The sequence below is a fragment of the Ictalurus furcatus genome, chromosome 15, assembly GCF_023375685.1.
Source record: "Ictalurus furcatus strain D&B chromosome 15, Billie_1.0, whole genome shotgun sequence".
Classification (NCBI taxonomy): Eukaryota; Metazoa; Chordata; class Actinopteri; order Siluriformes; family Ictaluridae; genus Ictalurus; species Ictalurus furcatus.
The window spans coordinates 4,681,096-4,696,569 of NC_071269.1; the positions used below are offsets into that span (position 1 = coordinate 4,681,096).

At 38.2% G+C, this 15,474-nt stretch overlaps 1 protein-coding gene across 2 annotated transcripts; it reads left to right on the forward strand.

The window, feature by feature from the left end:
* Nucleotides 1-322: 322 nt before the first annotated feature.
* Nucleotides 323-9,957, forward strand: copz1 (COPI coat complex subunit zeta 1). 2 transcript variants are annotated; one of them, XM_053643981.1, is made up of 10 exons: nt 323-421; nt 1,503-1,571; nt 2,823-2,904; nt 3,027-3,118; nt 3,203-3,258; nt 3,373-3,450; nt 4,969-5,020; nt 6,973-7,011; nt 9,431-9,512; nt 9,609-9,957. In XM_053643981.1, exons 1-9 carry the CDS (start codon nt 404-406, stop codon nt 9,476-9,478), a joined length of 534 nt encoding a protein of 177 aa, XP_053499956.1. In that variant the 5' UTR covers nt 323-403; the 3' UTR covers nt 9,479-9,512; nt 9,609-9,957. The 2 variants fall into 2 exon arrangements, with proteins under 2 accessions (XP_053499956.1, XP_053499955.1); XM_053643980.1 differs by having other exon boundaries at nt 9,431-9,957.
* Nucleotides 9,958-15,474: the final 5,517 nt, after the last annotated feature.

A 15,474-nucleotide genomic window follows, 5' to 3' on the forward strand; every position in this document is an offset into this window, starting at 1 on the left:
ATATATATATATATATATATAACATACAAGTCTCTATGGATTAACTGTTACTATAGAAATAATGCCATATTAGAGGGTGTGCATTAATATAAACCTGTGATTTGCCTCACAGCCAGAACTATTTACAGAGCTGTTTTTATAGAAGATTAATCAACATCTGCTAACCAATCAAAATCCAGAATTCAAAAGAAACAAAAAATGTCCATGGGATTAATACACTGCGTTTAATATATAACAGTTTTATATATATATATAAGCAGTTTTATATATAAAAAAATATATATATAGTTGACGTCATGAAGAACGTTCGCGGATTACTTTCCGTGACCTTTCACCTCATGATGCAGGCGGAAGTAGAAACCACTCACTACCATTGGGAACACGGTTAGCCACCGCTGGAAGAATGGATACGCTAATTTTGGTAACGCATTTTTTTGAATCTCACTGACAAATATTTAATGGAACACGGTTGGAAAGTGACAGCCTTTCGACGTAATAATTACAGTTTGCACCGTTAACTCTAAACGAACACTAGCTAGTTAGCTTTATGTTCCAGTTAGTGTTAGCAGCTGACTGGCTAGTTTTCTTTGGATGAACGTCAAACGACTGTGTTCTCCCTGTGTAAGTGCACTAAGTAGCGCTGGGAATAATGGCTCTCGTGCTGTATTTAGTGCACTACGGGTATAAAGACGAGCCATTTTGGGACACAGCCTTCACTTCTATACACGGAACGAGCACTTGTATAGTGTGCTACTTAAAAAAAAATTAGCCGTGTAACTGTTTGAAATTGTGAATTATTAGATTTACAGGGCTCCGAATACTAACTGGACAATACAATTAACCAGCTATCTAGAGCTTGTTAACTAGGTTAACTGATATTTTTTGATGATGGCTATCTAAAGTGACTGCTCCATTTTCATGTTGGGACACTCCTTTAGGAATTGGAGCTGTACATTGATTACAGTAAATAGATAAATAAATAGATAGAGTAAAAACGTGCAAGCTCCCAAAAATATTTAGGTTTGACCCCCCTAGCACAACAAATTAGGATATAATCCTAATTTGTTGTGCAAATTCTGAACTGTTTCAGAATTTGCACAACAGAATTTGCACCCCCCATATACAAATGTATGCATTTCAATAATTCAGTGTAAAATGATCAGCCTTCACATTTTCAAAAAGTTTCATATTACAGATCAAATAAAACGGATTTGATGAAAAGAAGTTTTATAAAGTATTTTTATTTATTTATATATACATTGTTGTGGTAATTATATGTTTCTGGAGCTGTTAATGGCAGAAAACACATTTGTACTCTACCCCCTGACTATGAGTCAGGATATAATATTTTGTCTCGTATTAGTTCCTACAGCATGAGGGTATCAGAGCCGACACAACCGGTTGTGATTTGTGCAACCTTTGCCTTTTTGGTTTGCTGTCTCCTGTAATCATGTACGCAGTCTGTGATTAACTCTCACGCTCGTGTCCTGTTGCTGTCCTAGGAGCCTTCGCTGTACACAGTGAAAGCTGTCTTAATTATGGACAACGATGGAGAAAGACTCTATGCCAAGGTGAGAAATTCAATAACATTACCTTATATACACACGTTACATACTATGCACTGTACCCCAACTGTCTCAAGGTGGTTCAGTATAATAAACTGAGAATGTGAAATGACGTGAAAATGACGCTTTCTGGTTACAATCATGCCTCTGAGTACGACACAGTTACTGCGTTTCAGTGTGGCATGACTGCAACACAGTGATGAAAGGGAAATGCGGTGCAACAGGGAACTACAACCACTTCTGACATGAAGCCGGCAATTAATTCTGTATTATGCAATCTCCCTCCTGATTGTTTTTTCACTAAAGAGATCAAGGTGGAGGTCGGCCGATTGATAGCTTTTTGGTTTTTTTTGGTTGTTTTTGTTTTTTTACAGATTAATCAGCATTGATAACTGATTGCAGAAACTATCGGTTATCAGCAAAAATCCACACTGATAGTTCTCCCTGGTTGCATCCGGTTATCTGAGAAAGGTGTGCTGTCATTATATGGTACAAAAGCGGCCTCTAGAGGCGAAATAAAAACCATCGCTGACCAATTTTGTTGTGTTATTTGAAGTGTAAAATATAATATAAATTGTTTTATATATTAACTGGATATGAAATATACTACTCTATAAATATATTTTTCTGTGCAATATATATATATACTTTTTTGTCAACTTCATTTAAATCTTTCATTGGTGTACTGGCCCTTTACTTCAGATCGAGCAGCAAAAAAAAAAAATTAGACTGTACCAACTTTTATGTAGTCCTACTAAGTGCAGAGCTTACAAACTGCAGTTTTGTCATCATTCCACACAAGAGACATCATCTTTACACACAGCACGAAATCAATGTGTTTTCCCGCCCTCTTTTGATTGACAGGATATAATCGGCCCTGATCATCGGATGTTTTTATTATTTTTAAATTATTATAAATTTTTTTTTCCAATGAAGCACTCTTCATCCCCAATTCTTCCAGGTAAAAGGTTGTGTAGTGTGCAGTCCTAGGCTGTGCTCGGTTGTGCAGTGTGCAAGCCAAAAAAGTCGCAAGCAATACAGCTTGAGAGATTGTTAAAACGTTTGCTCATTCGCAATATGGACGTAGTGGACATTAAGTGTTTATGACAAAAAACACTTGTTTTTTATTTTCTTGTAAATTTGTGAATTGGGGAAGATATTACTGGTGTGAAGAACCTGAATCTAATCTCACCAACTAGTAACAAACTTGTTGATATTTATGTGTTAATCTATATATATAATTTATATCTCTTTCAGTATTACGATGACACGTACCCTACAGTTAAAGAGCAGAAAGCTTTCGAGAAGAACATCTTCAACAAGACACACCGAACAGACAGTAAATAATTTGTTTTTTTGTATGCAGAGTATTCTTCATCTGTGGTTCAGCTCTTTCTATAATACTGTGTTTGGGTTACTATTCTGTGTGCCCTCTGTTTAAAGTGTCCTGGTCTTTAACAGGTGAAATCGCCTTGCTCGAAGGCCTTACTGTCGTTTACAAGAGCAACATAGATCTGTATTTCTATGTTATCGGCAGCTCGCATGAAAATGAGGTAAATGCTGAACGCTGATTCTCTTATGCAGTGAACTGTCTGTCTGCCAGTTTCATGCATTTATCGGTATTTCTTTCTTTACAGTTAATGCTTATGTCCGTGTTGAACTGTCTGTTTGACTCTCTCAGTCAAATGCTGAGGTAAGAGACAATGATCTAGAGCTTCTCTCAGGACATTTTGTAACAATAACCTCAACTAGCTTACATTGAATGTTTTTTTTGTTTTTTGCTTGTGTGTTTTGTTTGTTTTTTTAGGAAAAATGTGGAGAAGAGAGCCTTACTTGAAAACATGGAGGGCCTTTTCTTAGCCGTCGATGAGATTGTAGACGGAGGGTATGTATTTGCTGTTTGCACGTTTAAAATTGACAACTAAGGAAAAGGAAAAAAGTGGTAGAAAGAGAGAATTAAAACTTGGAACCTTCCAAAACGATTTAATTTAATTAACAGAGCGGTCACCGCATCCAGACACTGGTACTCCCACATGTGAACATTACGAAACTAAACCTTAAACATGTTGGGCGACATGATGTTTTTATTTAATACATCGCTTATTGTACGTACCATAGATGAGATTGTGATAGGAATGTGGAGCAGTGTAGGTTACAGTTGAGGTCATAAGTTTACATACCCCTTACAGAATCTGCAAAATGTTACTAATTTTTTTTTTTAATGACAAATGATTTTGTTTAAAGATCTTATGTTTTTCATTTAGTACCACCCTTCAGAAGCTACATAAGATATTTAAAAAATAATAACAATTTATGCCGATCATCTTTCTTGAGCATCAGTGAATGTTTGCGCCTTTTGTTATAGTTGTGTACGAGTCCCTCGGTTGTCCTCAGTGTGCAAAGATGGATCTCAACATCATAATGCCGCTGTTGGAAAAGGCTCAAATATGCAGAAGATGCTGATTCAGCTTATTCAGTGCAGTACTAAATAAAAATCCCTCTTTATTTATTTATTTGTTTGGTTTATTTAATTTAATTTTTTTTTTTATAACTGTTAACGTTTTGCATATTCTCCAAGACATATGTAAACTTGTGACCTCAACTGTAAGTGATCATTAAACAAAACAAAATATAACAAACAACAACAAAAAAAAAAACAGTTGCGCACAAACTGTCCACCTTTGCCAGTTCTCAAAGCACAAACTATGGCATTAAAACGTTATCATTAGCAGAGAGTACTTGTTTTTGCAAGGTTTTTTTTTTTTTTACCACCACCTTTGATGGAAAAAAATTTGCTATTATTATAGTTGTTGTTGTTATTATAGATATATGTGTACAAATTTGTGGAAGCAAAAATAAACAAAACATGGCCTTCATCCTCATCGAACTCACCCACCCTGCAAGCATTTTATAAATCTTTTAAAAAGATTTTATAAATAGTATTGAATTGTTTTCTTAATAAATATTTTCTGAATAACATTGAAGTACTCTTTTAGTTAATATTTTATAAGTAGTACGAAAGTATTTTTTTGTCAGTAAATATTTTTAAGTAGTATGGAAGTGCTTTATTTTTAATGTTAAAGTTTTAATGTTAATGTTTCAGAAAATATTTTTATAAATAGTATTGGAATACTTTCTTATCAAATATTTTCTGAATAGTATGGAAGTGCTTTATTTAAAAAACATTTTGTTTATTAAAATAAGCATAATGGAAGTGCTTTATGTTAGTAAATATTTTATCTCTAGTATTAAAGTATTTTATGTTAGTAATTATAAATAGCATAGATAATATAATAGTATTTCCTCCAGACATGTCATGTCATGTCATGTTGTGGTTGTTTGGCTCACTGGTCTTCTTCTGTGTGAGCGCTGTAACTTGACTATGCTTGATGTTTCCCCACAGTGTTATCCTGGAGAGTGACCCCCAGCAGGTTGTACACCGAGTGGCCCTGAGGGTAACTTTCATAATCTGTCTCTCAACACTGTCACACACCCATACACTACAGTTTTTTTACCGGAAAATTCAACAAAAGTACATCACGCAGGATCATATTGTTGAAACACAGCTAGAACATCCAGAACAGCCATACTGCTTTCTAAATCCTGCAGCTTGTCAAAGTAGAACAGGACCATGTTATAACCGTTACTAAGTAGGGCTGGGCAGTATATCGACATAATATCGTGATAAATGATTACGTGATGGACTTTTCTGAGAGATCGTTGGTATGGTGATGTATTATGTACATTTTTAATCATTACAAATTAAATGGTACTGGATGGATGCTGCTGTTTTTTTGGGGTTTTTTTTGGATTAGATTTATTTTTAACTTAATTTCCTTTGTCTTTGTAGACATTAAACTCAGTTTAACGTTTTTTTTGGTTTGTTTGTCTATTTTACTACTGTTTTGCAGACCGTTTGTTAGCTAAATTATATATTGTGATGCACATTGTGTATCGTAGAAATGTCCTCCGGTATCGTGATGATATTTTTGTCATATCACCCAGCCCTAATAGTAAGTCTGTTGTAATTTTGTGTGAAACATGCCAATATTAAATTCAGGTCATATACATATTTGACCACTTTTAAAGCTTTTTTTAGTAATGGACATGCATAGCAAATTATCAACACTGAAAATACACAGATCAGCCATAACATTAAACCACTGAGAGGTGAAGTGAATGACGTTGATTATCTTATTACAGAGGCACCTGACAGAGGGTGGGATATATTAGGCAGCAAGTGAACAGTCAGTTCGTGAAGTTGATGTGTTGGAAGCAGGAAAAATGGGCAAGCGTAAGGCTCTAGGGTTAGTGATGTGATGGCTCGACAACCGGGGCAGAGCATCTCCGAAACAGCAGGTCTTGTGGAGTGTTCCTGGTATGCAGTTGTTAGTACCTACCAAAAGTGGTCCAAGGAAGGAGAACCGGTGACAGGGTCATGGACACCCAAGGCTCACCGATGCGCGTGGGGAGCGAAGGCTAGTCACAAACTGCTGAAAAGTTCATGCTGGCTATGATAGAAAGGTGTCAGAACACACAGTGTATCACAGCCTGCTGTGGATGGGGCTGCATCACCGCAGACCAGTCAGCGCACCCATGCTGACCCCTGTACACCTCTGAAAGCACCTACAATTGGCACGTGAGCATCAGAACTGGAAAATGACAAAGAATTCAAGGTGTTGACTTGGCTTCCAAATTCTCCAGAGCTCTATCCATTCAAGCATCTGTGGGATGTGTCAACAAGTCCAATACATGAAGGCCCCACCTCGCAACTTACAGGACTTAAAGGATCTTCTGTTAATGCCTTGGTGCCAGATACCACAGCACTCCTTCAGAGGTCTTGTGGAATCCATGACTCGATGGGTCCCAGCTGTTTTGACGGCACAAGGCAGACCTGCTCAATATTAGGCAGTTTTTAATGTTATGGCTGAAATGTGTGTGTGTGGTGGTCTGGGAAAACCCACTGGATGTTGCCTAAAAAATGACAAAAGAAAATATGGTTGTTCTTTTCTTCCTCATACTCTGACACCTCATATATATTTCCCCAACCTGACCTGGACATGTTTTTATTATGCTATCTTCCTGCAAAGATTGTGCAGTGTAAGGAACCAGTTTTATAAACACATCTGTGAAAATAGTCAGTCTGCTTAAAGATGGCAAAAACCTTGTGAGCTACATGGGATTTTTTCACATACTGAATATCATGCGTTGGTCAAGTTGGATAGCTACGTGGCGTAGAGAGACAGGCATAATCCTAATCAAATTTCTCCCGTTTCACATTTAGAGGTAATGTACAGCACTTATTAGCACATTGAGGTTCAGTATTCAGTATAACGGAAGTGAAGAATAAATTGTTGTGTTGAAGGATACTGAACTCCATCGGTCATTTTTCTCTCCCCTCTTCCAGGGTGATGACGTGCCTCTGACAGAACAAACGGTCACTCAGGTAAAGAGACTCTTGATATTCTCTCTCTCTCTCTCTCTCTCTCTCTCTCTGTGTGTGTGTGTGTGCTCTCCTGTTGTCTCATTGTAACCAAGACTAACTGTTATTTGCCACGGCTCTGAACCTCTCCATGCGTGTCTCATTTATAACATCAGTCTGCGGTGGTCCGTTTAGCCGCTCTGAGGTTTCAGCGCGTGCGAGCTCCCCCCGCGTCTGCCACATGTAAAGCATGATGGCTAATTATTGGCGGCTGTCTGGCAGCGGCGGCTTCCCATGGCCTGATTGATGGTCTCATTTAAGAGGCCTGTGACAGACTGCTTGCATCCCTCGCGCGCCCCTGATTAATGCCGCTCCTCATCCTTTTGCTTTATGGTTATGCTATGCCTCGCCTTTCCTCAAATTAAAATGATTAATTAATTCCTGGATATTTCCCTGCGCACGCATTACTCAGGCATCAGGTTTCGCTTAAATTCTTTGTGGGCGTGTGTGAGACAGTGTCTGCTTTCTGGAGTATGTGTTGTACAAGCTTTGTGTTTAATGGGTGCTATACTTACAGTAGTAACATGCTTATCGTGTTAGGTTTTTGTTAGGTGACATGAAAAGGTGTTAACGATGCACATGGACGTTTGTTTGTTTCTTCCTGCACGTTGATGAATGATTGTGTAATGACACTGTAAATAAAAACGAATGCTTTAATGGCATACTGTTGAATCAGTAGTGTTAAGAATCGATTAGTAATTTTAGTCTGGCACCAGAGAGGAAAGGCTGATAACATACATCACATAAATGAAGATTTTCTTATTCTGGTGATTTAAAATTCTAGTCTATAAATAGTCTAATATTGGAGAATATGGCAATATTTAGCTATAGAGCGTGCACGTTAATTTAGCAAACTAAGTTATGTAGTATTAATGACGAACATTTTACAGACCTACCAACCTCCCGGATTACACTACTATGAGTTTTCACTCAAAAACATACCATAAGAACTGTCCTGTTTTTTACTGTGCGGTGAAACAAAACCTCAGACGGGCCAATCAGTTGACACCCCCGTGAAATCCCCGCCCCCTTCCCATCATCTTTCATTAGTAGTGTTTTGCCAGATGCTTTAAAGTTATGGTTTTCTTTTTGCTGCTTGGATTAATGGATTAAAAGTGTGTTGTAATTCTTGATATGGTGAAGTTTTCTGAGAGACTTCAGTGTCAGCACTTTGTAACAGTCAGAGGTACAGAGGCTGTAACTTTAATGTTTTCTCACATCTTCAGGATGTGGCCTTAAGTCCTGCTATAACATAAGTGATTACAGGAAGTACCTAGTTTTGTGTGGTGTTTTGTTTTTTAAAATTAGAGGGTCATAAAAATCGCATTTTGTTTTTATTTAGTTCTGCCCTGAATAAGCTATTTCACATAACACATGTTTACATATAGTCCACAAGACACAATAATAACTTAACAATAATATACAAATAAACCAGTTAAAACGTTTACACACGCTTGATTATTAATACTGTGTGCCGTTACCTGGAGGATCGACGACTGTGTTTATGTTTTGTGAGAGTTGTTCATGAGTCTGTTGTTCGTCCTGAGCAGTTAAACTGCCCACTGTTCTTCAGAAAAATCCCCCCTCTCCTGCACATTCTTCGCTTTTCCAGCATCTTCTGCATATTTGAGCCCTTTCCTTTTAACGGTCTCTATATGATGTTGAGATCCGTCTTTTCACACTGAGGACAACTGAGGGACTCGTACACAACTATTACATAAGGTGCAAACATTCACTGATGCTCGAGAAGACAACACGATACATTAAGCGCTAGGGGGTGTAAACTTTTGATGATCAGTGTAAATTATTTTGTCTTCTGGGAAACATGTAAATATCTTATGTAGCTTCTGAAGGGCAGTATTAAATGTGGGAGAAAATCTTTAAACAAAACAATAACAATTCCTGTTCAAAAGTTTACACCCCCCTGGTCCTGTATTGTGTTGCTTTCTTGGGCATCAGTGAATGTTTGCACCTTTTGTAATAGTTCGAGTCCCTCAGTTGTCCTCAGTGTGAAAAGATGGATCTCAACATCATATAGTCGCTGTTGGAAAGACGTAAAATATGCATAAAGCAAAGAATGGAAAAGCAAAGAATGTACAGGAGGATTGTTCTGGAAAAAAAATTCCTGGAGTATTTTTCTGCTCCCTTTTTTTTATTTTTATAAAAAAAATAAAATGTAGTTATGGTCAAATTGCTGTGGTATAACTGGAATAAAACATTTAAGACAAAACACTTAAACACAATTTTATATATGAACATATAGTTTTGTCCTTCAAAAATCTGGAGTGTCCTATAATGCTTGGATGTGGTTTTAAACAGCTTTTTTATTATTGTTATTATTTTAATTTTTAAATGATTTAACTTTTTGATTTTTCTCCTCTAGGTGTTGCAGTCAGCCAAAGAGCAGATCAAATGGTCTCTTCTACGATAGGTCTCACCTGTTCTTCTCTTCCACCAAGACAATGGTGCATTCATTATCACTCCTCCCATCACTGTTGCCTTTCCCATTTTCTTTTTTTCTTCTTCTGTTCCTTATGTTTTTCTATGCTGTGAAATTGTAGGCTCTCTAAAGGGGAAAAAAACATTACATACACTCAGTGTACACCTCGAGAAGACTGAACAACAAATGGAGTCCTCAAGTTTTAATGCAAACTCTGCTTCTGTAAAGTGATGCAGACACAGCATGAAGTCACGGTTTCATTTCATACAAAGAGCGAGTGAGGACCTGCATTCCTGTTCTTAGCAGAGACTTTCTAATTATTCCATCCCAAGCGGTTTTCAGTGTGTGTCTGTGAGAGGAAATATCACAAGGCTGTGTAAAAGACAAATGTGATTCAAGTACATTCCAGTGATTGAGCCTTCCTGCTGTTTTCCATGTTATGATTTAAATAAATATGACTGTTTGGCCATCGGGACTGTGTTCCAGTTTGTCTTTTTTTAAAAACCATATATTGTTCATGTTATTGTCCTTATGTCTTGCTTTATTTATTCATAACAGGATCTGCTTACACACATGGAATTCACAGCCTGGATAAGGGCTCCATCTTCTGGAGCAAGCTCAGAGTCACAGCTTAAGGTTTTATTTTCAGCACACAACAAAATAAATGAAAATAAATTATATATATATATCACACACATTAGCAAGTGCAAATATGTTGAATATGGGCAAAAAGATCTTAATGATATTACTATAAAGCAAATATAATTGTTCTTTACACATTTCAAGCTTAAAATTTCCTTATTCTATTGGATCATTCTTTCTGGAAGCAAGTGCTTGACATTAAGCTTGAAATGAGTATTTTTTTAAAAATCTAGAAGTAGATTTGGTAATCATATATTTAGTTTGTTGTCATTTTATAGTAGGAAATACTGGATCAATTTGATTATTCAAGATCTTTTCATTTGCTGAGATGTTTATTTGCAGTGCACCTTGCACATGTACAGCATTAGAAGCGATATAAAGAGATCTAATACCAGAAAATGCATGTTATGTTTAGAATTTTAAGGAATTATTATTAGTACTTGGGACTGATTTAAAAGTCTTGACTTAAAAAAAATAAACAAATACTGTAGCCTACAGGTGCCTTAAATAATCACATAGCCTGCTTTAATAATTACTATTATGTAGTGTAAAATGTATGTGAATATATGAACATATTTGCCTGTTTCTTCTGTGTTGAAATCCCGTGGGTATCTACACGTTCTACACGTTAGTGTCAGAACACCAGCTGTGAAGGTTGAAAATTTCATGCCCCTTCCTTCTTTTTTTATGCAAATGAGACCTTGTCCCTGGAGTAATGCCGAAGACAAGCAGTGTGTGATGGATATGCAGTGATGATGTATAGCTGGGGATTGGAGGTGACACAAGACCACTCATGCTGATGTACTCAACTCCATTAACAGCCTGGTCTCATGCATGTACCTAAAACAACAGCCTGGGGATGATCTGTGGCATCTGTCCTCAGATCAGCTTTCACACCTTCACTCCTCCTGTTCATATAGACTGAGAGCGTTCAGTCTGATCCTGAAACAGCTCTTCAGCACATTATTAGATCTTTGTTACTGTTTTGAGAGGGAGAGAGAGAATCAATCTTTAGTCTTGAGCATGCTCAAGCATGATGTCTCCATTCTGGACCTTTTTTTTTTTTTTTTTTACAATCTTCACATCTGTCTTTAATAATTACCTGGTATTCATATGAATGAAAGAGCTGCAAAACATCTTTATCTTGGCTGGTGGTGAAGTCCTGAGGCGTTTAGAGGGGTTTTTTGCAGAGGAAATGGAGCTTTATTTCAAACGGGATGGAGCCTTCAGCACTGAATTTCCTCCACCGATTAAGTGGAGTAGCTCCTTCGAAGGGAGGTGATTTACTGCTGGATAGGAGTGAGTAGCTGCGGCAGATATGAGCAGGACACTGAGGCCAAGTATAGAGTATTGGGTGGACGTAAATTTCATGGCTGACCATCGTACAGCTTTTGGATTTTATCGATTACTATGACGCCAGATTTTTGTGTGTAAAAAGCAAATATGTATAGTAAAGTAGGAATATAACGCTTACGGGCATGCTGTTATAAAACAAAAAAAATAATCAATGATGCAGCCTGATGTGAAGAGGAGTTAATATAACCACTCTGAAGCTGATTATTTTCCTAGACAGATCCTAAATATTATACCACAGCAATTCGCCAATGTTTACAAGTTTTCATTCATTTAAACGCTTGCTAAAACTGATAAACACTTGTTCTCTCACTTACTGACCAGTACGAAGCACTGACACTGGAGACTCCTTACATAAAATGTAATTTTTTTTTTTTAAATCTCCTTAGAGCAAACATCACCATATCAACAATTATGCACTTTTCTTTAACACTTCATATTTTTTTAATCAGTGTGTTATTACCCTTAGATTGTGTAGTCCCTGCGGTTGTTATTAAAGAAATGATAATATATTAGAGGCGCGTTAATATAAACGTGTGCTTTAAATTACAGCAGGAACTACTGTCAGAGCTGCTGTTATAGAACGTTAATCATCATCTGCGGTATAATAATATAGGCCTAATATAGTAGTATTCCAGGATTATTATGGTTAGAGGGAGAGAGAGAGAGAGAGAGAGCACACTAAGGAGTTGTACTACCTAATTGTGTATAGAACTAGGTTGTGTTTTGCAGAATGTAATGATTTATTCCTTGGTGAAAACAGAGTGGTTATCTAATGAAATCATTGTGTTGACTTAACAGTTCTCTATAGTTTCTAATATTTTAATGATTTGGTTTAAAAAAAAAAAAAAAAACCACTACAATGATTTGAATCGCCAGGAGCTGGATATGATTCATTATTTCTGTATGACCTGCATAGGCAAATTTGTAACAGACCACTGTGATTTTATTTGAGGTTTATTCAAATAATTAGGGAAGCTCCAGTCGTGGGATTTTTTTTTTCTTTTAAAATTCAAATGAACACACTTTTTTTTTTTTTTTTTTGCAAAGTCCTGTCATTGTCTAAGCACTGATTTTTCCTCTTGTGCCCTTGCCACAAATCGATTCATGTCTGTCCAAATAATAATAAAAATAAAAAACCCAGAGTAGAGCCTGAACAATCTGGGAAGAAAGGTTCATTCTTGGCTGAGAAATAACTGGAAAGGACCTGGATTGGTTGGAGCACCTGCAGGCATTCGGCTACTCAGCTTTCATCTCTTAATTGCAATGGCAGTGCCATTAAAAAAACCCAAAAAAGCTTATTTAGATTAATTATACAGTAACGGGCATAATAGAATAAAACACAGCAGCTTGACGCATTATACATAATACGCCATAAAGTTGTCAAGGACGTGTAGGCCCGTGGCCTGGAATTGATAGATGCTCAGAGCATGTCTATTTGCCTGTGTTGTGTTTCCAGTGGCTACATAAGTGAGTAATGGTCAATAGATTACTATTATGAGCATGCTTAAATCAGTGTTTAGGTGTGTATGCCAATGAGCCTGAGCCTGATTTGCATCCAGAGAACATCCACAACCTCGATAGTAGAGCTGTCTGAGAGATCACGATGACTGCAATGGATCAGCCTAATCAAGGCCTCACACACACACACACACACACACACACACACCGATTTGTGGGTGAAGCTGCACAAACAGCATGGCTACGATAAACGGTAGCAGATTATATCCTGCCTTTGCTATAAACAAATTTAGCTCGAGGAAATAGATCAGGGGCCGCAGTGAGGAACGGCTTGGATTGAAAGGGTTGAAAGTCAGGTTGTGGACGTGCACAAGGCCTGAATGAGATAAGATGCCAGAGGCTGTTAGACTAGTCCCACTGCTGAGACACACACACACAGACACACACGCCGGGCCTTGCACAACCTGACATGCTTTACGGCAGCGCACACCCTCACAGGGCCCATTTACGGATTCCTATCGAGTAAAAAAATCATTTCAGCTCGGAGGCTGAGGAGACCAAAAACAACAAGCAGAGCTACTGCCTTTCTCTGCCTCACCTATAACTCACAAAGCCATTTTGCTCTCCACACAACGGCCTTCAGTTTTATTTCATTTTGATACCAATGGCAATTAAAATCAATATAAGACTTTTTTTGTGTTTGTGGATTTCCTCATTCAAAACTGCATAAAGTAATACATCTGAAGGGCAGAACTTCAATTTTTACAATGTCGTTTTTTGCTATTTGACAAAAAAAAAAAGAAGATAATTTATCAGAAATGATGTTCCAGGATCTCAGTGGGCAAGGCATTTCATTTCCCCTGAAATGTCCTGAGAGTGAAATTGCTGCGTCTATACTTCCACAATATTTCTATACAACACATTATGGTTTTAGATCATTCCGACAAAGAATAAGATGTTATTCCTCGGGCTAGATTTCAGCATAAGAACCTCAGGGAGAGAAAAAAAAGCACATAAATCCAAAACAAAGGTATGCCACATCCATCAGCCTGGCTGGTGCACATGTCCAAAAGCGTGTTTGGATCTTTCTATTTTTCGATTTGCCTGCGCTATTAGTCACCAGCTTTGGCAGTGGGTCCCTATTGAAAACAGGCAGCGGTGCAGAGTCCAGGTCCCAACTGCTAACTGCTGACGAAAGGAACCTCCTATTTGGGGGAAAAAAATCCCCGTGTGATCTAAGACGAAACAGAGATCTCTTCAGATCCTACAGACTGTCCTGCTGTGCTACATAGACATGCTGCTGTCCTAAGCCGTGTCTGCTTGTATGCATCAGAACATCTGGTTGCCACTCACTCTGGTTGCACACAAGCATGTGAGCATGCATTTCAGGGTGGAGATTGGTTTCAAGGGTTTACACACCAAACTGTTGGCCCAGGACCTTATAACCAATAAAGATGTGGAATTGTCGTATCATTCATACTCCTGTTGAATTAATAGCTCTTGCAACAAGTAGCTTAGTGAGTTGCTCTGAATGCAGATCAAATTTTGTGATGAAAGTCTAATGCGAAACGTTCCCATAATGGCAGACACACGACACCAGATAGCAGTGGTAGCAATAAAGCTTTATGACTTTTTTTTTTTTTTTTTACAGGGTGCTATTTATTCAGGATGCAGCCCTGAGGTGGACATGTGTGCGCTTTCCCATGTGCATGCATTCTTCAGTTACTAACTCTTTTATTTTATTGATGCATTGATGCATGGTGGTAAAAAGGTAAAGAGAAAGGAAGAAGGATATTGCATTTTGGTGGTACACCTTACAGCCTCTTTTTGTCCTTCTACCTTCCTCCAGCTTGCTCAGTTCCCATCCCCCATACCTCCTTCCTCTCTCTCTCTCTCTCTCTCTCTCTCTCTCTCTCTCACTCTCCATATTCTCTCACTCCTGCTACCCCACCTCCCTGCGGATTCCCCCGTCTGCACCACAGTGCCCGTTAACAGACCCTGGCCTGACAGATTTACCGCCCTTGCTCTGCCATTGGCCGCCAGCATGACAGGGCTGATTTAATGCCGCCTCCTGATTGGTCGGCGAGTGACAGGCGGATTTACAGCTGCGCTGTGATTTGACGGCGGGTGCCTTTGATGTGAGTTACAGCACAGTTGCTTATGGGACGCAGAAATGGTGTCAGGTTTCAATCGTTAAAAAGCCTTCTCCCTGAGGGAAGGTGCAGGGCGTGCACTACATTCCTGATCTCATGAGAGAAGCAATGAGAAGGCGGGGGGGGGGGTTGGGGTTTGAAAGAAAAGAGAGTGGCTGGATGATTTAAGCCAGGAGTCATTCTCGCTTCTCTGCACTTTTGCACGTTTACTTTTGGAAAAACATCCCTTTTCCAACACCCAAACTAAAAGAAAACATTATGCAGGCCTCCCTGTCTACTTGGAAAATAGTTGGGAAAGACCTCTGGATGTGTTAGCTCTTCAGGAGACATTCAGTCAGGGTCAGAAAAATGCCATGGAGTAATGGTTCCCAATCCAGG